Source organism: Coloeus monedula (assembly GCF_965178545.1).
Source record: "Coloeus monedula genome assembly, chromosome: Z".
Classification (NCBI taxonomy): Eukaryota; Metazoa; Chordata; class Aves; order Passeriformes; family Corvidae; genus Coloeus; species Coloeus monedula.
The window spans coordinates 42,988,599-43,013,345 of NC_138822.1; the positions used below are offsets into that span (position 1 = coordinate 42,988,599).

Consider the following 24,747-nt stretch of genomic DNA (forward strand, 5'->3'; position numbering starts at 1 on the left):
GGTGTGCTCACACTGGTCAGTCACATTGAGTACCATAGACTTGGTGCATTAAAAGTGGTGAACGAATTTTAACATCAAGGCTGTCAGACATGGAGAATTCAGTGTTATCAATTTGACCTTACTTTTTTTTTCTTTCTTTTATGGATAATTGTCATCTGCTGTTTATGGACGTAATAGAGAATTTGGCTTATCAAAATTGTGGGTCAGTTTGTGAACAGTGCAATTATAATTGTTAAAAAAGGTACGTTTGTGGTCTGCAGATTGTGTACATCCTGGCAGTGACTTTCAGAAAACCTGTTTAGCCACAAGGTGCAGCGGGAGCAGAACAAAGATGGTAATGTGAAACATGGGCTATATAAGCTGATGCTTGTGTTAACTAACAGGCAACAAAAGTGTGTCTTGAAGCTGAACCTATCTATAGTCAAGAAATGCTGTTCTATGTCAGAAATTGAATGTACAAGTTAAAAATTATTCTTCATTCTAAAATGCAAAAGTATGAAGTGGTTTTAAGAATACCTATTTGTCTTTCTGTTTATCTGTATTTCTATAGGTTTTGTCTTGGTTCAAGATAATAATTTTCCGGTTCCAGTGGTACATAGTGGAAGGTGTCTCTGCCTATGGCAGGGAGAGTGGAACTAGTGAACTTTAGGGTCTCTTCTAACCCAATCTGTTCTGTGATTCTACTTCAAGTAGTTCTTCTCTGAGTTTTTTGGCTTGATGGTGACACAAACTCTGTAGTTCAGCGTAGCAGAAATTTTTTTGGCATAATGTCAAAAGCAAGTGTCCATAATTTTTTTTTTTAAATAAAAGCTTTTAAATATAACTGAAATATGTCACAAATAATAAATAGAAGTCTAAATAGTGATTTCGTGCCTGTATGGGTAGGATTTAGACAAAAAACCCCCATCTTTCTTAGCCCAGGACAGGTACATAATGCTCTGATACTAAACACTGGTGTTATGGCTAAGACACTTAAATGTGCAAATGTCAGGCAAGTCAAAGTTATAGTTCCCATAGTAAACTTGAACTGGTCTCTTTATGGTTATGTAGTTGTATGGTATGCTGTATTGCCAACTCCAAATGTTAAATCATGCCAGTCACTTGAATATCATGAGATTGGCTGAAAATTAATCATGAGATAAACATAAAAAGTTTAGAGTTGTTTTTACTTCCATTCTGATTTTAAGCTGTCAAACTGTTCTTGTCTCATGCTTCTTAGATTTTTCTCTGGTGTTCTTCAATAGTTGTTGGGTTTTTTTTGCAAGTCAGGAGTAAAACATACCAAGATTCAGGGTAAAGCCAATGGAGCTGAGTATGAGATACAGCTGAAAATTTTTTGTCATAATTTCCTGCTCTCAGAAAATGTGCGAGGTGTACTCTTCTAAGGAAAAGAAATACCAAACTGAAAATATATACAGAGTCTTTCTGGAATTGCTTGTTAAGTTTTTGTGTCATAAGGTGGCAGAGATACAGTGGTGACAGTTCTTAATGTGTTAGAAGGAGAGGAAACAGAGAACATAATTTTGAGTGGCGATCTTCTAAGTTGGCCTCTCTCTTTTGGTCTATTTAAATAGTTTCTCTGCATAATCTTACACAGCCAGAAGTTTTTGACATTTGCTGCATGAGATTCAAATTCTTCAAAGGAGAAAAACTTTTCACTGTTATATTTGGGATGTGAAACATTGGCAATGAGAATGTGTGCTTTTCTTTTTTCTTCTGTTTGCTTATAAAACCTTGGCAGAACATCTCACAATTGAGCAGAAGTAAAAATTTGTTCCCTTCATGTAATAAAGAATCTGCATAACACTAGGCCCTACCACGAGATTTTGTTTGGTAAGTATTATGTACTGTGTGCATGTTCTGTATGACTACTGAGAGCATTTAATTTTTGAAAATGCTGCTATTTCCTCCATCTTAAGTACAGTAAACCTCTTTTATGTTACTCTGTCTCTTTATGTATGTGGTTTGGCTGTTTGGAGACTTTGCAAATGAGAAAAATCCCCTCTGACCCTGTTCTGGCTTATCCCAGAAAGAAGTGATTGCCCTAGGACTGAGTAGCTGGTGATGGAGTAACACCATAGAGAAGGCGTGATGAAGCTGCTGCTGAGACATCACCTGGGTTTCAATTACAGCTGTAGCCCGTGGTGCAGATATACTATAGCAGAAGAGTACTTTGGGGAGCAAACATGGTCTTATCCCCTTGTCTTTTCTGACTTTGAACCCTAAATCAACAAATCAAAAGAGAGCAAGGCCAATACATGCTTCTGTGCAAATACTTAATAAAATACTGTGGTACTTGTAGGCAGTGACAGCAAGGCTTATGGAATTTAGCACTGACGTTTTTAAAACCACGAACAACAGCACAAAGGTCTAGCCTGTATCTGTTGTGTCCTCAAGGCAGTGGGTTTCCTCAGAACTCAGGGGTGCTCATGGGGTTGCAGGCTCATCTGGGGATGAAGGAAGAGCGGGTAACTTGAAGCCCACTGAGCTGGCACAGTAGTGAGATCCTTGTAGAGGCTGGAAGAGTGCTTGCATGATGGTGCACAGACCTCAGAGGTGGCAAAGTCAGGGTTACAGGATGTTACTGACAGTTGCTCCATGGCTGAAGCTGTCGTTCACCATGGTAACTTGACAATATTATTTAAAATTATTCATAAGGCAAACTTGAGTGAGCTTTTGGCTGGGGGTTAAGGAAGAGAAAGCATTTTGATCACACTTTTTCTTTCTCAAGTCTCTTTGCTTCTTGGCAGGAGGGGTGAATCTTCATTTTTGCACATTCCTTATAATGAGATAGACAATGGCATTTCCATATTGAAATATTTGGATATCTGGTTAGTATCTCTTTCTCAGTAACTTATATGTGCTGGTAAAACAAATTCTCCTATTTATCATGCAATTCAAATGTTCTTTCTTAAAACCAGTTGGAAAATAGAGCAATCTTTGACCAAAGTTTCTCTCGGACAGACACTTTTCTCCATTTCTACCCTTTTACAGGGGTGAATAAGAAGTTCTCAGCCATGCCCTCATACCTGAAATGATTCTCAACTTCTCTTTGATAATACAGTGCTGTTTTCCTATTACACTTCCCTATTAATAAGTACGAAGGAGACAGAATAACTGTAGTGCAGCATAGCTAAGGCTTGGGGTAGGGAGCACACTTGTGACTGACAGTGCTTGTCCGTGTGTTTTCACCTGTCTACCCTGGGAGATCCTGTGTTGGATTTGAAGTGGACAAGCCACCATCTTGCTGCTTGAGAGCCAAGAAGGCAGTGGCAGCATGGATTCAGTGTGGACATTTGAGTCCTGCAGCTGAGCCAAACTGTGTTGTGGTTTTGGAGTCGTATGTGGGTCTCCACTGGATTTTTATGGTGGCTGCAGGAGGCAAGAGTTCAGTACTCATCCTTCATGAAGCACTGTGGATCTGCAGAGAAAAGTCAGTGTTGCTGTCTGTTCTGTTTCCTGCTCTAGATACTTGTTGATGCTTATCCAGGGGCTGGCTTGCCTCAGATCCAGGGAAAAGGGTATTTATAATTTAGGGCGTGTGACAAATTACCATCTGGAATTTCTCTGACTGCAAGTTTATGAGCTCTGCAGCCCTTTGTGAAAGTCTCGTAACATTTCTGTGCCTCTGTCTCTCACTGAAATACGTACTGGTGATATGTACGTGATGGGGCGTGATCTAAGATTTAGTTTGTTAACATCCATTATGAGATGAGAGATTCTAGAGAATCACAGAATATTGAACTAATATGTGTTTGCTGTGGAAGGAAGAGGACTCTTTCCAAACCCGTGTTCACTGTGTAACAAGGTCCAGCAGTGCCTTAACTGCTATGGAATTTTCTTTTTCCTTATGCCCCAGAGGTTACCAGGAGATATAACACTGCAGATACTTGAGTTGTCCTCCTGTCTGCTCTTCTGTTAATTTTATTTGGAGATAGAAGTTGGAAGTAGTGGAGTCAGATCTTGTGATAACATTTGGAGAAGAAAAGAAAAAGAGAGTAAGACCAAAGCTGGCCAAAACACTTTCACTGGGTTTTTTTTATTTGAGGGAGGAGGCAAAGAAAAAGGAATGTTTGGAGGAAGCTGTTTAATTGGTTTTCTTCTCACATCTCCTACTTCCCTGCAGTACTATTCTCTCCATATGAGAACCATCCACTTTCATCTCTTTGAAAGATGTCACTGTGCTGATGTGTAAAAGAGAGGCTACACCACCACCAATGTCGGCTTTCTGTAATTTTATAGGGCATGTCAATAAATACAAAGTAGGTGCCTCTACTGGAAGTACACATCCACAGTCTTGAATACCACAAGGTTTGAAAGACTTTGGGCATAAAACACTCCCTGTATGCTTGTCTCAGTGTGTTAACAAAGGATAGATTGTGCATTCTTATACTCAATTTGACCAGTAGACTTTCTGTCCTAATTGCAGAGGGCTGTTGCAGTTTTCTGCAAATGTTGCTTATTTACAGTTTTTATCAGTAATTCCTAATTTCTGGTGGCAAGATGTATGTTTTCTTTCTGTCTTATCCTAAACAATATCTACAACATCAACAGCAAAATCAAGCTTTGATGAGGGTTTCCTGCTTATTTGCTGTATTAAAGAAATATTCTTGGCAACTTCATCCAAATGTCAAAGGACTTTTTATGTCAGAGTTACTTTTTTTGTATTTATTATTGAAAAGTAAATTGTGTAGAAGTTCTTGGTTTAATTCATTCAGAAGTGATACCCTGCTTCCTTTGCATCTCTCTGCTTCCAGTTTCTTCTAGAGATGGCTGTTAAGGAAAACAAAGCTAATAATGTGTCTTGAATGTGAAGGACATGAGAAGAATATATGCCATTTATATCTACAAGGCATGTAGTTTTCTTCCCCCACAAAGTTCCCTGGTTTATCTCTACAGAGGTGACACCAAAAAATGCACCCTGTTTCACTTGTTGGCAGCAGAAGAAGTCGTCTTAACAATTGTGTGCCTGTGACATCCTGGAAATTTCTGGGGCATGGTTTGTTTCTGAAATTTTTTCTAAATCCACAATCTACCAAGGATGAAAACTGTTCTTGTTCTTAGGTTTGATTGTGTCTATTAAGATGTAAAAAGCAACAACCCCACAAGACCGTACAAGAAGAGGGCTCCCATGAGCATACATGTGGTTGCTTTTTTCTTTCTGAGGTTGTAGGTTTCTGTTTGAGGACGAATTTTCAAGCATGTATACAAGATGTTTTCAAAGCTAACATTAGCAGCCTTGCTATTATACACCTAAAGAACCTTCTTCCATGGAAAGACATAAGGCTTTTCTTTGCAGATACAAATAAATAGCTTCTTTGCATATGCAACTTTTTTTTTCAAATGTGCTTTCAGTCAAATGGACATAGAGGCCTTGTGAATATAGGGAATTATCTTCTGTCCTTTGTTTAGTTGCTGTTAGCTCTCTTTTTCTGCTTGGAACTCAGGTGTGTATTTCATCTAAAGCCTTCATTTTTAACATGTCTTTGTGTAGGTGAAAGGATGCTGGGATAATCTTAGTTTAAACATTTTGAAAGAAAAATGCAGCTGTAAGTATGCACTGCATTAAGGGTCAAGAGGGTTATTTTTTTAAGCCTGTGACAGAACCTGAAGGGCCTGAAAACCTGTAGACACAGGAAATGCCTCTGTGTATTAATGTAAAGCAAAGCAGAAAGCTTGCAGGTGGATGAGATGCAGCTGCCAGGGGCTTGGAGGGAATTGAGAGCAAGTTATGGACTATGCTGTCAAGGGATTCCCATGAGACCTTGGATAAGCGACTGTGACTGCTCTCTGCAGTAAGATAGGAACAATGCTGTGGGCACTTTTGCACCACTGGGCTGCAGGGCTGGCTGAATGAGGGCAGACAAATGCTTGAGGTATGTAGTGTAAGTTAAGTGACTCAGCACGGTACCAAAGACATCTAGTACATATGGAGGGTACCTTGCAGGGGAATGTTGAGCTTGCAGGAGTGTCTCAAATCTCTCGTCGCTTGAAATCACCAAAGTTGGTGCTGCAAGGACATGCTGCCTTGGCTTTGTAGTTTCTGAATCACTTTTCAAAGAGTGGTGCCTAGTCTTTACATCAAAACATAAGCATAGTAGGGATTTTTCTTAAACAAAAAAGCTGCAGAAGGCAGCACTCTTGATTCCTCGTAGTTCTGCTGGGTTTTTGTCTGCTAGAAAGACCCATGTTTCTTCTCTACCAGGAAAATGACTAGTATACCCAGGAGAAAACTTGCTGGTTTGTGTGAGATCCTTAATGGTCCAGTAAAGCTGAAAGAGGAGAAATGCATGCTGTGCTATTCCCCCTGGAAAGACTCTGGTCAGCTGGATGAGTTGTACTGGATTACAGTCCCTGCCCAAAACCTATTTATGTGGTTTAGCCTGTGGTATTTTTTCACATATGTTTATTCTAAGCAGGGACTGGAAAGAGACTTTCCTTCTCCAGGGGAAGTATTGGGAGTATTTCCACTTTTCACAGAAACCTATTAGAGGGGGAAGGAGAAGTGAAGAAAGAATTGAAGTACTGTATATAATGGTCTGATTAAACTCTTTAACCACTAAGCTGTTACACAGAAGTCTGTCTGATATCCACTCTTCTTTTTAATGTGTTGCTGCTGTATTTTATGTGTGAATAATGCTGGCAGAGATTCTCAGCTCTGTGGGGAACATGGCTGGAGAAGCACTGAGTTGTGGGAGTTGCAGGGACAAGATTTCTGCAGGTATGAGTTGTGAGCTGGTTGACAGAGAATTTGATGTTGTTAAGGCAAAGACTCAGTAGGGTTAGTGGGTAGCTTCAGTCCTGAAGATGGAAACTCATATGCAGTTTTGGTGACTTAGTCGCTGTGTCATTCCTGACTGAGGAGACAAGGGGCTGAAGACTGTATTTTGGGATTTTTCTGGTGATGTGCTGTGGTTTTTTTAGGATGCAAAGCTACATTTGCATAGCTATAAGTAAGGGTAGAAGTCCCATGTGCTTAGGTATTCTAGAAAATCCTCCTGAGTATTTGTCTGTTGCTGACTTTCTGCTGAATTACATGTCTAGTCTGCTAAGACATTTTTAAAAATCCCATTACATATCTTTTGGAGACTTCACCTGTGGATTTCACTGCTTCACATCTCTGTCTAGGAAGTGGAAGTAATACCATTTCCTGTAGTATAGCGCTTACCACAGGGGATTGTTTCGGGAGCAGTGTGTTCAAAAATGGGAGGTGAGATGCTATTAAATGGAAGTCACTTAGAAGTGGCTGTGTTTATTTAATAGGGCAGTATGCTTGGGGCAGAGTGCTCTTTCCCAAGACAGTTTTGTCCTCCTTTTGTTTCCCATGTGAATTCTGCTATTTTCCATCCCAGCTGCAATTAACAGGTTCCAGTAATGTACCTTTCAGTGGTAATGCAGTCGATGCTTTGATTTGTATTGAGGAAGTTTGCCTGTGGTAGTCTATATTCTCAGCCTCTGTCCTCCATTTGGACAATGGGGTAATACTACTTTTTTTACCAGGGGAAAACTGAAACAAAATTTTTTACCGTGTGGTAGTATTCATGCCACCTGTGTGTCCAAACCTTTACAATGTACATGCAGTGGTTGCAGCACTGTGGGGTCTTGGTTCTCTGGTACAAGCAATTCCATTGTAAACTTAGGGGAAAACACAGGGTCTGAAAACACTTTTCTGTGCTGGGTGGTTCTATGTGGAACTATGCAGAATTACTCTGAGGCAGGCTCTTGGTGTAGCTCTCAAGTAGCTAGTTTCCCAGTCTCTTTTTAACCACAATTGCATTTTTACCTGCCCACTAGACAATGAATTCTTCAAGGCTCTTTCTTGATTTATTTGCTGCAAAGTTGAAGGAAGGAAGGTAATGACAATGTGAGATGTCAAAAGATTAGGCAAACCAACTTCATATCAGTAGTAAGGATCACAGCTTTGAGTGAATCATCACTCCTTAGTATGTGAATACCCTACACAAGAGAAGCTGTAAATGTAATTTGAGCAGAAATACAAGTTGGACTTTTTGAAAAGAAGTACTAGTCTAAGGACTCTCTTCAGCATAATATAAAAGAAAGGTTTGATATCTGGTTCTCTCCACTGAAACACTGCTCTGCTTTTCCACTTTGGTGAAGCAGTGGAATTTATGTGGTAAAGCAGGTCACTTTCTGTATTCGAGCGTCTGTTTGCTTCTACCTATTGTGGTTAACCTCCCTCAGATGGTAGTAAACTTTGGATGCAGAACAGCTATGAATTTAACAAAACTATAATATCTCTCAGTGTACAGTCTAGGTTAGTCAATAGAGCTGGAGAAAATCTGATTTACAACCGTGTCAAATGAGCCCTACACAGGTTCTGCAGTAGATATTGAGAGTAATTCTGTATTGCTTTAGACTGCAGAAAAATGGCATCTGTTTTCAAGACTTTGTTTACAGGTACAGAGTTAAGATAAAGTGGTGTTTGGTGCATGTGGATGGTATTCAAGAGTATGACTGAAGTACGCACAGGTGTGCTTTAACTGCTGTTGAACAGACTTGCTCAGGTTCTATAACTGAGGAGTTGGCAAGGTTTTACTGTGCTGATTATTTATCCAGCTTCTTGGGCTACTCTGTAGCTAGTTTAAGGCAACTTTGATTTAAGGCAACTTTTGTGTTCATGAGCAGAAGTTATTCTTGTGGTGGTAAAAGCAATTGCCTCCCTTGTTGGTGGCATAAAAAATAAATGTTTTCTCACTTCTCTTTCCCTTGCTTTCACCCACACTTTGTGTGTTATAGTAGTGAAAATGGACTTATTTCAATAAATAAATCAGTAATTTTAAACTGCTTTCACTTTATATTGAAGTATAGGATTTTCCAACTTATTCTGTCATTTTCACTGAAGCTCACACAAAGGAAACACAGTCTATGCTATCCACTTGTCATCAAACCTATTTTCCATCCTACTCCTCCCAGCTTTCTCAGTTGCCTTTATGAAAAACAGATAATGATTTTACACTAGCAGGTTTGCAAACAGTCAGTAGGTAGTTCTGTAATTTTAAGGTTTCCTTCTTGTATTTCTGGCAAATTTCTAGTGCAAACAGAATAGCACAACTAAGTCTCAAATTGTCATGGGAAACTGCTATTACAAAAAGGAATAATTATCATAGCTTGTGCAAAACAGATTTTCATAAACCAGAATATATCCAACCTCTGTGTATTTTTGTGGGTAAAAATGTTAGGATTTGAATGAGTATTTTTCATGTAAATGCTTGCCTGAAACCTTTTTGATTAAAAGAGTGGCAAGATTACAGACCTAGCAAGCTAAATATGAAATTAACAACCCCAGAGACTGCATTTTGGTAAACCATAGAATTACTCCATGGCAAAAAGCCAGAAATTCATTAAATCCACAACAAACTGGGCACAAAAATGTGGTTTTGCTGTCTCTCATCCTGTCTGCTATAATTGAAGGAACATACCTTGTTTTGTGAGTGTGGGTTTTTCTTCACAGTTTTGACCACAGCATTTGATTTCTTCATTTGACCAGTACTGTCTTGGTATGTCTACCACTAATTTACACAAGTTTTTGTTTATTTATTGCGTTGAATTCACTGTGCTGATGCCTTAGGATTTTAGCAGTTGGGTGTTGGTGATTTGACTTACCAGATATCTAACAGGTGGCTGTAAAGGCTGGTGGGAACTTAAAGCTAAACCAATCATGATACTAGCCTGAGAGGTGAAAAGTTTAGGATATGATTGATACCAGTATGACTTGGCTGCAGTGTAGTGGAGGAGGTGAAACAGGGTAGTGGAGGAGATGAAACAAGGTGCCTTACCTTGCCCAGAGAACTACTGGTATCTCTGAGCAGCTTGACAGAAATGCTGCTGCGCGGTCTACTCTCTTAACTGTGCTCTTGTTTTCTGACTCAAAGGAGTGTTCAGAAAAAGTCTCATCTTGGAGATTTTGTGTGTTTAGGACTGCAGTTTCCTGTGCACTTCAAGCCAGGCAGAAGATGGTAATGAAAGGGGTCATTCTGTATTTGGGTCAACCCCATGGTAAACTGGGTCTGGGATGGCATTTGTATTCCAAAAAAAGAATTTCATTTGGAAGTGGGCTCTGCTTTAATGTGGATAAATTCATTGCTTAGTTCAGCACATGCCCACAAAAATGCTATTAACAGAAGGATGGGGCAAGCAAGAGTAGCTGGATTAAGGGAGAACCTTTTCTGTGCCTGTTCTTATGCCAATTTAAAGTGCACGTGAAGTAACAGTGAAAGCCTTCTCTCTATCTCCAGAGCAGGTACATGGTAATTGGTGAGTGTGTAAATGATGTTTCTGGCCCAGACATCTTTATAGTAGGGGATCCTGGGTGTGAAACTGGTACAACTTCGTGAAGGAATCTTTTTCTGACTGATGCCTCTTTTGATATGAACATGTTTAAGGAGAACTTTGATCACATGGTTAATCTGTTTGGAGAGTTACTTACCCCTTATATTTGCTTACATTTGATGTGTTTTCCATGTTCTAGATGTTTTTATTAGAGTTTGTAGGTGTAGTATGATGAAAAGCACATTTAGCATATGGCATGTCTTGAGCATTTGTCTGAAATTAGCGGGGTTCATAGTAGCTCTCCATAAAGTGTGTTCACACAGGAGTTGCACATTGAAAAAGGTTCCATGAAATCTACATTTCCTAACCAGAGAGTTCTTCTTGCTTCATTCCTCCTGTTCTGCTTTTTATGGCATTTTCTTAAACTTTGCTTTTCTACAAAAAGTTATTTTATATTGAAATCCCTTTTAGATGAAGAGTATTTGAAAATTTCAATAATGCTGATATAATTTAAAGGTAGATGCTATTAGGTGTTGCTTGACTCAGATTCTGTCTGTTCTGGTAGGAGTTTTACTGGGGGAATGCCATTCAAATGAATTGAACATCGAGATGTACTTAGTGTATCCAACTGTCTTGGACAAGGGAATTTCTGTGAACGTATTAAGCATGCATATCTTACAAATGTCTTAGCATTTGCTTTGCAAAGTTGTCTTCTTAGGAAGGCTAAAAAGAGAATTGTAAACTATCTGATTATTTTAGATGTATTTCTCTAGTGAAACTACCACTTGTTAGGTATTCACATGTTAAAGGATTAAATTACTGGTTCTTTCATTGTTGCCATTTCAAGCATGAGGAAATAATGAGCCAACACCTGAAGTTGAAACTTCCATTTAAATTTGGAGTAAAAGAAAATGTGTCCTACTTATGCACTCTTAGTATTTTAGTAAACTTTCACTTGTAGAGTGTTGATTTAACAAACAAAAAACTCTTTAGATCAGAAAAGGAGAAAGGTGTCCTGAGTGTATTCTGCTTCTCAAATGATCGCTCTGTTCCAGCAACTGGGACTTGATACAGTATGAAACATTTCTTTATCTTGAGAAAGACTTAGCAGGTATCATACTTCCCTTGGTTTAAAATGTGAGATAGTAACATGCCTTGTTTGAATTTCTGTCTTTGCAAGGATTCAAAATTGAAGCTTGATTATATCATTGCCACAGAATCCAGTGCACTGTTCTTTCATCTCTTTCAGGGATGTTGTTAAAATTGTGCTGTTCTGTAGTGGCTGAAAAGGGGCAGTATTTTTGTCTATTATTTCACATACTAAAATCTGTTGTGTTAATCTACAGAAATTGCATCTGAGTGTTGCTCATTTTCATGGTACAACAGGGCAGTTAAAATGGAAAACGAGTTAAAATGATGTTTCCTTTAAAAAAAATACCTTTTATCTTTTTTTTCTTGAGCTAATTGATTGCTATTTGCAATGTATTGTGAAATTGCTGGGTAAGAAGAAGAATGATTGAAGGTGAAACACGACAGAGTTTTCAAGCACTCTGAGAATTCTTGTAAAAGGAATTAACAAATCCACCAAATAGATCAGTGTGTTTGTTCCTAGTATTTTCTTTCCTGGAAGCAAACACAATCAGGTGTGACTGTCAATGAATCAGACAAACTACGGGGTCCACCTTTCATAACCTGCAGGGCTGAGGCAGGTAAACAAAGCAAACCGAAGGCAGAAGAGAAGTAGTAGTCTTGTTCCCTATGCAGAAGGACTGGTTCCTGGCTTCCAGATGAATTTGGAAGAAAATAAAGTTGAGTTCAGCAGTCACATTGTATTTCTTGTTTTTATGGGTGACTTCTGATTGCAGCTTTTATCAGTTTATTGATTGGTTTTATGTAGTTCATTAAAACCTGTAGCAGCACAATACTTGCTGGAGAAACTTAATTTTCTTTCTTGGCAGACCTTTGTCTGGTGCCACTGGTTGCAGTGCTTTCTGCAAGTATTGAGGCTGAAAAGTATAACTTTTTAGGTGTAACTGGAAATCTGTCACAATCTTCACAGTTCTCAACTCTAGTAGCATATCAGCTTCTAAGTGATTAACATTTGAAGCATGCTGCTCCAGAGTAAGCAATGTAGCCATAATATAGAGAGTAGATGTAGGATAACAGGTACCTATAACTGTTTCTGAGTCTTCCTTTGTATGTATTTGCAGGCGAAAGTGAAGTTCTGGCAAGGATCAGGAGTGGACATTGACAGTTCTGTTTTGTAGTGGGAAAATTATTTGGGTGTTTATTTTATGGTAACATTTTTATTAAAAAAATCAGAACCCTCTTTCGTCAGCACAATATATGTACATTTTAAAAGCGTGGTTTCTTTTAAATTAAAATGCTAGATATTTTCATCTTTTCCATGAAGTCTTGCCCCCTTAATATTTTTTCAGGGCAGTTAAGGCCACCACCTCAAGTTAAACATAAGCTTACTGGGAACAGGTTTTTAATCTCTCAATCTTTTTTTTTATTGTTGTTTAATTTTTCATGATGTAACATTGAAACTACTGATCTGCAGTATTCCTTTCTGACTATTTCTCCTGTCACCCCTGTGAACCAAAGTATAAATGAACTTGTGATGGAAATAAATAAATAGGAGACTTTTCTTCCTCCAACTAAATTAAAACTGGACACTAAAACCAATATATGCATATAGCTACAAGGACAAGCTCAGACTGGCTTGTGCCATTTCCAGCAGGTGCAGAACTGTGGTCAGACTCTTTGGCAGAGTGTGTAAGGGCAGAAATTGAGTAGTAAGAGATTGTGCATGTGCTGCTGTCTTTCAGCAGTTATGGGAAAGATTAAAATGGGAATTTCTGACCTAATTGCGGCTAGAAGACAGATGCAAAGTACTGAACTCTGAGCTGAAGCTGCCTTAGTGTGATGCCATAGGTCTATAAGCTTAAAATGGTTTTTTTTTCTGTATTTTTTTTAAACTGTGAAGTCACATCCTTCAATTGGTAGAGAGTGGTGTAAACTTCTCATTCCTGTGTAATGAGGACATATTTCACAAAAAAAGTATAACTGTGAAATGCTGAGGATTGCTTGTAAGCAAAGGCATAATACCTTAAAGAGGACTTCAAAGCTCTACTGATGGAAACAGCATTTCCCGTGGCAGTGTCCTTTTACTGATTTCTGTCTGATTTTTCAACAAGTGTTTCCTGCTGCCTTTGAGGAAGGGAAATTGAAACCAGTCTTTGTCATTTCAAGTTCCACTTTCAGCCTTTTCTTCTGGATGCTCTGCAGGTACACAATGTCAGGGCAGGGCAGGATGCAGCTTGGTGGCTGCCTGAGCAACTGAAGAACTTTGGTAGTATCCAGGCTGTGCATTTCTGTTCCCCTACTTGCTGATGTAAGTTGGTATTAACAAAATAACATTGACTTCATCAGGTGACAGGCTTGATGCATGTTTGTATGTCACCCTACTTGACTTGCTTTTTATTGTCCTAATCATGAATGATTCAGTATGTATCCTTTCCTGCTCAGTTCAGCTCCATGTGATTCCTAAGACATTAAATAAAAGCTGTGTCTTATCAATTCACTTCAGCAGCCCACAGAGTCATGTGTACATTTGAAAATTGATTTTGAGAAGTCTGCCACTCCAGTTTATTGCTTATGGTGCTGTTTGTAGTATTTTGTGCAAAACAGACAACTGAATTAACTTACAAAACACTATTAACTTGCAGAGGGAAAGTTACAGCACTTTAGGAACTTAGCTGGGATGTTTGTAAAAAAGTTGGTATGAAAGTGAGGTGGAGAATGGTACCTGTGATTATTTGTCTGTCTGGTGGTGGTGGTTATATTCAACTATGTGCATTGCTCAGATTGTATCTCCTAAACAGCAACTGGCTTAGTGAAGATCTTTTTTGATTAGTATCCTTCTTAACACAGAAGGTAAGAAGGTCTTTTCCATCCACTTGCTTTGACTATAAGACTAGGCTCTTTGTGTCTTGGTTTCCAAACACCATTCCTTTAGGGCTGAAGAGAAATTTGATATTCAAAGCTTGCAGTATTTCCTCCAGTTCTGTAGAACTGGAGTAAGCACTTCCAGACAAAAGTCTGTGATTAAAACAAAACACATTCTTCTTTATGAATGAAGAGTTAATTTTCTGTGAAATACTAAGATTAGCTTTTTTGCTTGCTTTATTCGGAATCATGATATGTTTCATACAGTGTAATAATGGTTTTTTGTTCTCACTAATTTGTGAAATGCTTGTTTAGGGTGTGTGCATGTGTTCTTGGTAAGCACTTAATAAACTAGATTGATCTTTTTGGCAAAGGCTGCGTTGTGTAGAACAAATTAAACCTGAAATAACAGTTGTTTCAGATTATTTTTCTGAAAGCGTAATTGCATATATTCTTCTTCCTACTGGCTGCTGAAATGGGTTTCCCGATAATGTTTTATTATTCTGGTTTATTTCAACAATACATATATAGTAGTTTTGTTTCCATTCCACTGACAAACCTAGAGCCTCCAGTGGTAATTCTTCACCAGCAATTTTTTATAATTGTAATAACCATGGAACTTTGTGAAATATAGTGGAAATATTTTCCCAAAGTTTATGTGCTATAAATAAAATCCCAATTTTCTTTTTTCCACAGAATCATTTATGTTTTTTTTTCCAGGAAAAAGGGAGTGCAAATAGATATTTTTAAAACTGCCTATCTGTTAGAACATTTCTGAATACTTTAATATCTTATTTTATATGTGTTTATATGAGCGTTTATATGGCTCTTGTTTCTTTTTTAATCTCCATCAGTTCTAAGAATTTGGACATATGCTAAAATGCTAATTAAGGCACTTGTACATACTTAACGGAGTGCTTATGTCCTATTTTAGCTGTGTGTGGCAGGGGTAAATTGAATTAAACCACTATGTTGCCATCCTGAAAGGGATTTAAGAGTCTAATGGTCCATCATGTGCTCCTCTTTACCTGCAACTGATAGCTGTGGAGCCATGATTGTAGTCCAAGGACCAGCATTACTGAGGCCCCTTCATAGACTGGGTCACCTCATGTGACTTAAGGCATAGTCTTGTCTACAGGCTTATCTCTGAACATTTTTCAGAATGCTTTATAGGCACTTGTGAACTTAAGGTGTCAGTTTTTTGGGTGTTTTTAGGAAATAAAGTACCATTTAACCATCAGGTCAAAAAGATTTTGTCTGAATCAGAAACCTAAGCTTTTGCTCTTGTGTTGTATCTCTGCAACAATGCTGACGGACTATTAACTGATACTGGTCTTCGTAACTTTACTGGGATCAGATTCTGGCACAGTGATTTTATTATCATCTCTTTATACTCAGGCAAAAAGAAAAAAGTTAACATTGTAGTTAATAAATATTCAATCTTTCTCTTTTTGAAAATGATGTCATGTAAGTGTCTATGAAAAGAGATCAAAACTTTTAAAACAGTGTCTTGTAGGTGTCTCTCAAAGGAGGCAAACAATACAAGCTTGCATTACACAAGCAAAAAGGCGATTCTAGCCCAAGCCTTTCCTTTCTGCCTTTCCTTCATCTTTTCTGGTTCTATGTTGGTGTGTTTTTATGCAAAACCAAGCATCTTTTGTGTTCAGGGAAAGGAGAAATAGAAGCATCTGAGTTTGTTAACAGATTTGACAAACTGTGGCGGCAAAAGCTATCTTTTTTATATTTTGGCATGAGCAGTCACCCTTTTATTGGGCCATTAATGCTATTTCAGAGCCTCACGCTGTATCCACAAGCAATAATTTAGCAGTTGTTTATCAGGAGCTTTCATAAAGCCCTGAATAGTATTATAACATTCAGTAACACTAACAACAGCATTTCAGAATCCATGCCAGTTTACGCGGGATATCTGTGAATGTAGTTGTTCGGGGATGCATGACCCACATAACCTATAAATGTGATTGGAATTTACAGTGCTGGCATAGGCTGATGGATAGCAGATTAGAGCCCTGATTAACCATGTGATTCACAGGCTGGGAATATATTGTCCTAAGAAAGATTCATTAGATGCAATCAGAATTTCAAGTGGTCAGATGAAATTCAAGCACTCTGTTTGCTTTCCTTCCCCCTTTACCTCCCTTGTGTTTTTCTTTTTAGGTTGCCCTCTTACTCGTTTATTTATTTATTTTATTTTATTTCCAGAGCTGGAAAATACTACTTTGATGAATCTGTTCCTCACCCTAAAGCTGTCTGTCTGTTATTCATCAGAAAGCAGGTCGCAGTTCAGTGAGCAGAAGAAAAGATTTTAATAGAAGCTGTGCCAAGGGCTGTAATGCATCATTTTAGGGCCCTAATTACACTACAATGACAAATATCAATGGTGACAACAGCAATAACCTACATCCTATAATGGCTATGCTGGAAGAGGAGTTTGGGCACTGTGCCATCGGATTAGACTTGGTTTCAAAACATAGGCCATTAGAAGTGTGTGTGTCCACAGCATTATTGGCTGATAACTGAAGCCCAGTGGAAGGGCCTGTAAATAAATGAAGCCTCTCTAAAGCCTGGTCCCGTGGGACAAAAGAGGTAAAATTAGATGACTGTGAAAGCAGCCATGTTTCCGAGGCAACTTTGGCTTTCCATGTGAGGATCTGGATGCCTGATTTTATGAAATCATACTTTTTCCTTCTCCTGGCATTTACACTGATTGTGAGAAACCCATTGACCTGATGCCTAGCAGATAAAAAGAAATCCTAAACTGATGTTCAAATGTAGGGTTTTAAAAATGCATGTGAGTGTAGAAATACAGGGTTGTGCTTTACCTTGTGACAGAGTCTGTACCTTAGGCAAAGAAGAATGAGTTTCCAGGCTTCCTCCAGGGGTACTAGGAATAGGTCTACTGAGACGCTAACCTATGGCATCAGTACCTACACCTTCAAGCTTCAGGGCAGCATTGCAAGAAACCCACTCAACTAGCTTCTGGCAGCTAACTCCTTTCTCTTGTATGTTTTGTGGAAGACAGTCAAGCCTGCGGCTGTGGCATTATCTCCTGCAGTTAGTTGGAGAAACAGTTGCAGTGTTGAGACAGAGTGTACTTCATATTTACTGTGTGAAAGTGTCTGTTTTGAGACTTTCCTTGGTACAGAATGTGTACCTATCATTTGTGTCCATACACAGTGTTTTCCTTCATGCTGTCGGATTGCCTGTGGTCTCCAAAGGTAGGCACTCCATGCCTCAGTCATGCTGTGTCTCTGCAGTCTGCTGCTGCTCAGCTGGGCTGTTTCCTTGCTGCTTGAGTGTGGAAGATGATAAAAGGTAACTTTATTCACAACCATGCAACTGGGGATGCTCTTTGTTAGGGAAAGTAAAAGACTGTTTTAATAAGGGAAAAAATGCACACACTTTAGTATAGTAAGGGCTTTTTGGCTTTGTTGTGACTGGTCTAGCATAGAAGTGCTGGTGGGGAATGTTTAGACATCACTTGAAGCTGTTTTAGCTCTTTCTTCTCCATCGGCTGAGCTGGATGCTTTCTCCATCAGCTCACTTCTCTGCATACAGCATGAAAGGAGTTGTTGTTCTGCACTCTGGTGGGATTGATATCAAGAGATTATTGCAGTCGTGTAGCTGTTCATATTCAGTCACCTGTTTTCAGTTACTTACAACTTTTTGGAAAACTCTTTTTAGCTGAACATTTCCCAGGTTCAGAATCTGCCAGAGGTGAATTTTTTTATAAATACTGAGCAAATATGTTTCAGCCACTTTTTGGCCAGAAGAGCAGTAGAAGAGAGATGCTTCTGTTGGGGAGAGGGGAGAGAAGTGATCAAAAGAGAAACATCATAATTGAAATAACTTGAAATATCTATGGTTGAGTACCTTACTTGAGAAGAAATGCCTCAAAGTGAATAGAATAAAATTATTTTTGTTGACTAAGCTATATCCTAGCTGAACGGTAATTTACAGGTTTGATGGGGAAACCAGTGAAGTTTTATAGCCTGTGTTACCCAGGAGGTCAGATAAGACAGTTGTAACAGTCCTTTCTGGCCTTAAAATCTATGAATCTACAAGCCTTTTAAAATTAGATGCTGAGCTCCTGCATGGCACTTTGAGCTGGTTTTGTTCTCAGTTCCTTAGCAGTGCACTAAAGGTATCCAGCTGAGGTAGAAGAGTGGTTTTCCAAAGGCTACTCCCCTAGAGCTATGCAGGGGAAGGTTGTGACAGGCCTTTTAAAGATGGGGAGGAGTTGTTTTGCATCAGAAGAAAGCACGATGTGCCTTTTTTTTTATGAAGGCACATATGGGTGTTAAACGGCAGGTGAGGCTGGCCTCAGCTTATGTCAAGACAGGGGCCCTTTGGAATTTTGTGCTCATGTGGAAAAGCCTTGAAGAATAAAATGTGTAGTTTTCTCTCTGGCTTTAAGGCACTCAGGAGATTTCTCCAAAAAAAATAGCAGTGTGGCTGGAACCCAAAATTTGGAAATTACTTGATTAATGGTGCTGGAACCACTAAGAACAGGTACTTTACAGCTGTGCCTTGTACTACAATCAAATACTGTTTCTCAAGTAATGCTGTATTGGATTGTACAGCCTTTCTGGCTGAAGCTTAGCTGCACACAACTTGTCACTCCCTGTGCTGCCTGTGTAACAAGCAGTTAATAAATTTCCTTGTCAACTAATGTAGTGGATGCTGTCTGCTTAAAGGAATATTTAAGTTTTACAGTGTGGGATATCTGATTTTATAGGTGCATTTGAAATTTGTGGATAATTTAGCTTTTTGCTGAACAGAACATATTCTGAAGTGTCCTATAAGATGCCTATGTTGCTGAATAAATAGAAAAGATGTAGTAGACAAATACAAAAAAATTATTAAAAGGCATGAATTTAATGACACAAGGACTTGCATAAACAGTGAAGACCAGTGAGGGGATACAAGGACAGTTTAACACAGAAATTGCTATATAAATGGCATATGGGAATCTAGATGGATTTCAGCGAAATGAAGTTGCATTGCAAAATAGTGTGTATTAACTTGTATGTATCACCCAGTATGCACAAGGGGGCAGAGTTAGTTTCACATGTACTCTTACCTCTTGCAAACCATGTCTGCTGGTTATGTAGCTAACTGTAATATTCCTTGAACCCAGATTTATTTCATATGAACTTCTGACTTTTTGCTGCTACTTCTGAGCCTTTCTGATCTATAGATTCTTTTCTAAGTGTTTGCCATTTAAAAGACAGCATACCAAAAAGGCTGGAAGGTTTGCTGTTGAAAGAAGGAAGGCTAAATTGCGTGTTAGTATGTCTTTATCACATGATTTGTGACTTTGTGAGAGGAAAAGCGTTCTGTCCTATCGTAAATGAGGAACTGATCCTGGTTAGAATTTATTGTAAGAAAGTTATGATTTATTGTAGGAAAGTCTGTGTGGCTTTAAATATTCTGCTTCTGGAGCTGTAATTCTTGTGTAATCTAGCCAAATCTCCTCTGTCTCTATTGAGATTTTCATATTAAATACACAGAATAAGAATTGATCTCTGGTATGAAAATAAAATATTGTATATTATTAATTTGTGATTACAGTTGCCACACGAAAGTAACTATTACTAACCAGTAGAATAGACAACAGCAGAAGTGTGTTACAAGACTGCAGTATTCCTTTCTGAAATACATGGTCGAATGATTATCAGTAAGGTTGTATATTACAATGCTAATGTTCCCGTGATATGCACTGTTACAAATAAATGGTGTATTTGTTCCCTTTGCTTACAGTGGCATTGCTATAATTTGAAATGATCCTTCCTTTTGCATCATAGGAGAGAGTTCAGTTTGATACACAGAATTTTGTTACCTTTTTTGTTACATCTCCTGAAGATTTTGTTCTTTAAATTCCTGTGATTGTGTAATCAAAATTAACTACTCTTTTTGTCAGTTCTAAACAGTGGATTTTTTTAGGGTAAGGTTTTAGCCAGAAATTACTAGCCTCCTAAGTATTTTTGAATCTGTGTGCAAACACTTTTGTTATTTTGAGAATATTTCTTGGCCAGAGGATGGCCAGAGTTGAAAAAAACCAAGCAAATGTCTCTTTAGGGTTCATGGGTGACAGGACAGTCTCATTTGAGAATTTATGTAATTGAACTTTTTTTTTCTTGTGACTTTCAGGCAGAAATTGTCAAGAGGCTGAATGCTATATGTGCACAAGTCATTCCCTTCCTGTCCCAAGAGGTAGGTAGTCATTTGTACTGCTTCTGATTTAAACGATTGCCTCATCATATCTCTTACAAAAGTGGGACTTTGTGTTGACACTGTTTCCTTATGAATCTCTTGGCACTTGTAGATGACTTTCCACTGTGCTGTTATCACTGTAATTTCATTATCTTCTTCAAGCCTATTGTAATATCATTTAAATATATTTATGAAATGGAATGTGTTTTAATGTCAAAGCAAACTACAGTTTAAATATTTTTCTTTAATGTGTGATGTAGTTTATCTTGAAATTATGATTTTGTGGGTCTCAAATAAAAGACAGCTTGCAAAAATGCTAGAAAGGCATAATTTGTGCTACATCCTTGGCAATGAACATTAAAGTTGGGCAGAAACTTCTGTTTTGGTACATGAATAGTGGTGTTCAACACAGCAGGCATAGAAACACAGCTTTTATTTTGCCTTTTTTCTCTCTGCATCCCAGATTACTTACTACCTTAAATCTTTCTATGTTTTTGTGTATTTGGGGAATATAAACAGAAAATTGAAACTCACTGTGAGCTAATTTCCCTAAGCATTAATTTTCTCCAAATTATGATTTGCTGGTATTATTGTGAGTGCATTGTAGATAATTTAAGAGGCACTGGGATTTGGGGGAGTTGACGGGAGCTAATGAGGGAGCTTCCGAGCAACGGGTGTGTGTGAAGTAAAAAAGAAGTGTGGTTCATGAAAAGAAGCCATAGGTGCATAATGGCTTCCCTTGTCCACCCCTCTGAAGGAAAGGGACTGGAGGCTGGGGTCTGTTGGCACAGGTTAGTGTTCATCAATTTAGCACATGGTTTCATTTCAATACAATATGTGAAGCTGTGAAGTCAAAACTGGAAGGTGTCTTTTTGTGTATTGCATGTGTAAAACGTCATGCCTGAGAACATGATGTGACTATTTCTCCTGGCTTTTCACTTGTTGCATAAAATGCCAGTGCTTTTCAAGAGAGCTGCTCAGCCGGCTGCGAACAAGAGGCTGTGTGCTCCATGTTGCTGTTCAGTTAATGAGCTTCATGCGTGCCACATGTGTTTGTATCTGTGTGTGTTTGAAACGAGAATAATGCCATCAAAACTAGAAGTGTTTGTGAGTGCCACTGTACTCTGCTTACTAAGATGGATTTGTGGAAACTAAATGATATGTAATGTTCTAGCTTGATTGCTGGAGAACCAGAATTCAAGTCCTGCACAGATCTAAAACAAGTAGCTGTTTTGTACTTTGACTGCTTCAGAGTCTCTATAGGTGTAGTTACACGGTTTTATTTGCTGTGCAAGGATGGCATACCATATAGAAACAACAGGGAAGGATTGAGAAGGGAAACATAAAAACGCTTTTCATGTGTCTTGACAGTGCAACTGACAGTGACAGTTTCTGTAATGGGCTTAGGAAAATCTTGATGGTTGGTTGACCTCTTCTAGTAAGAATACATAATTAAATAAGTCTATATTGGTATACGCTGATGTGTCAAAAGAGAACTGAGCTTCAGGTTTGAGTATCCTGCTGGTCTTGGTTTCCCTCTAATTTGTGTCTTTGAACAGTGAATGTCTTAATGGATGTCTCTTTATTTCGTCATCTAGATTAATAGAGAATTGAGTTGCAGCATGCTTTTGCTGTTTGTGCATTTTGCATACAGTCTAATTGTGGAATAGTGGCTGAAAAATGTGATCAGGCTCCTTTATATTGTGCCTGAGGGAAAAATGAACAAAATACAGTGGTTGCATGCACTGATGGCAATATTATTGCCTCATAATAGCACCAGGTTAACTTGTCTTACTGCTTGTTAACTTTGTAAGGAATCAATGGCTTGTGATAACTCACTTAGAAGTAAGAAATTTTGGGGAAAATCACTAGAGATCTTGTGAAAAGGATGTATTTATAATACATCACACTACTGTGTACTACTGTCTGCTTTGTTTAGCAGCAATCCAGTAAAGTATTCAGTAAAGTCTCCTGGTCTCAGTCAGTTTTACTGCGCTGTACATCATCTAAGCATATATTTAAAACAAAGTTTCTAACATGCCTAAATACACAGTCAACTGGTACCATGTTTTTACATTTATTCCAGTTTAAGCAGACTGTAAAATACAGCACCAAGAAATACAAACTTCCCATTTTCATAGGAAAGCGTGATTCTGTGGTCAAGACACGAGATGGACCTCAGGGGTGATGTGTATTCGATTTCTGCTGTGGCTTTGGGCTTCCTGTGTTGCAACAGTCATTTTGCACCTCTGTGTGATATTGTGAGATACCAGCATGCTCAAAGTAGTTCCTATTGCATAAGATAAAAGGGGTGCCTGCAAGGGTCAAGACTGTAGTCACGCAGTTAATTTAGTTTTGATCTGCTGCAGTTGGTATAGATAGTTGAATGTCCCCGTGCTTGAATGACCTAGACAGTTCAGTGCAATTATTTTGTGTCTATAGCCATAGACAGTGCCTCTGCTAATTTATACTTTTCAACTGAATTTACCAGCTTCAGCAGAGTATGACAGTTTCACAATCCTGTGGCTTTCAAGTTGGGGCTGATTACTGTATGTGTGGCTGGTTGCAACTGTGGCTATCATTGTGGGCTAAGTGCTGAATGACCTCAAGTGCTGGATAGTGGCATTTCTTCAGTGTGTCTAGAGGTACTCATATATCACAGTTACCTTCTTTTGAGCAAATATTGACTGTGTTTATATTCATGAAGCACATGCAAGCTGGCCAGTGTACAGCAGATGCTGTAGTTGGGCCGACTTGCATTACTTGCAAAAGCTGCTTGAGAAGCCAGTATTGGTCCCTGTCAACTTACATGCCTCAAATGTAAGCATTTTGTAAGGCTGAAGGAGGCTGTAAGAAACCTTGTTGGAAGGTTCACTTTCCCGTCCAACTGCCAGTGAACTAGCTAATAACAAGCTGGATGGGTTGTTTTTTAACAGGCATCTTCAGTTCCCTGTGCACATTAAGGTGGTCAAATATACTTACTAGTATAATAAAACGCCAAGCACTGGCATGCATACATGTAAACAAACATCAGAAAGATGTCTTCTCTTTTCAAACATTTTAATATCAGTTGATGGTTTTCCTTGTAGGAGATTGGTGTGGGCCATAATATGCTTGCTCTTCTTTGTGCATGCTTTCCCTAGAGGCGTTTCTGAAGCTCAGTAAATTTGAATGAGGAGGGTGAGATCCATTATATGGAAGGCAGACCAGGAGTTCTTACATACTGATCAGAAGGAAGTAGCTTTTGGTCTGAGATGTGAGGTTGAGAAAACAGAATTATTTGCTTCCATCTTAGACTTGCCCCAGACTAGAGCTAAACAGCAAGGAAACAACGAAACCCTCAGAGATCTGTAATCCTTCTGGCAAAGAATGCATCTCATTAGCAATTTATGCATATATTGCTAATCATGTTCTTACATTTTTCTAAAGTAGTTATTATATCTTGTCTGAGTTACGGTGCCTTTGTGCAGTGACCCAACTTGTCCCTTCTAGCTTTTACAGTGTGTGCTGTACTCCATGGTAAGTGTGTATTTGCTCTCCCATTCTCACTAGCGTTTTTGGCATGACCTTGTCTCATTATGTTGTCTCTAGATAGGGCTTCTAAGAAAGGCAGTGCTGCAGTTCTTAAGCAACTTCCTCTAAACATATAATAGAACAACAAAATAATGTGAGTAAGGAATAGCAGAGGCTGCTTGCTTTCAAGCAAATTGTTCAGGGAGTTTTGCTTTGAATGTTGGTGATAGTCCTGAAGACAGTCTGTAATTAGGGGTTTTTAACACCAGTGTAACTGTGTTCGTGCCTGGGGGAATTTTGGCCAGTCAGTTGCTGTCAGCACAGTGCCCCTGTCATTGGGAGTTGTGGAGAGCTCTGACATGGTATAAAAATCCCGGGAATTTTCCACCATGCTGCAGTGCCTGTGCATGAGCCGAGGCTAGGTGACAACTGTGTGGTGAGACAATGTGATGGTGAAAAAGCCTACATTCTTCTTGTGGTCTCTGTAGCTGTTGCTACCCACTGTGAGACTAAAAGAAGTGATTTTCCAGCACAAGGCAAGTGCAGACACACTGCTCATTACAGAAAGCAAAAAGGGGAGAAGAAACAAGAAGTTAGAAAGGAGAAACAGTATTAGTCTGCATGGGGCAGGGTACTGAGCTCATTGCTCTGGCATGTTAAATGCAGTGCAAAATACTGTTTTCCCACAACTGAAAAAACCCCAGGTCTGTCATTTGCTTGTGTGCACAGAGGAAGGCTAGCATTAAATGTGTGTGAAAG

At 38.8% G+C, this 24,747-nt stretch overlaps 1 protein-coding gene across 4 annotated transcripts in view; it reads left to right on the forward strand.

Moving 5' to 3' along the window:
• The window catches only part of LOC309584716 (transducin-like enhancer protein 4), a 98,232-nt gene that overhangs the window by 10,161 nt on the left and 63,324 nt on the right, over positions 1-24,747 (forward strand). For 2 of the 4 annotated variants that reach the window (XM_082300910.1, XM_082300911.1), the window contains exon 5: positions 20,413-20,475. The exons of the other annotated variants lie outside the window; for them this stretch is intronic. In XM_082300910.1, coding sequence (XP_082157036.1) covers positions 20,413-20,475 — 63 coding nt within the window. The remainder of the gene's footprint in view (positions 1-20,412; positions 20,476-24,747) is intronic. 4 annotated transcript variants of the gene reach the window in all.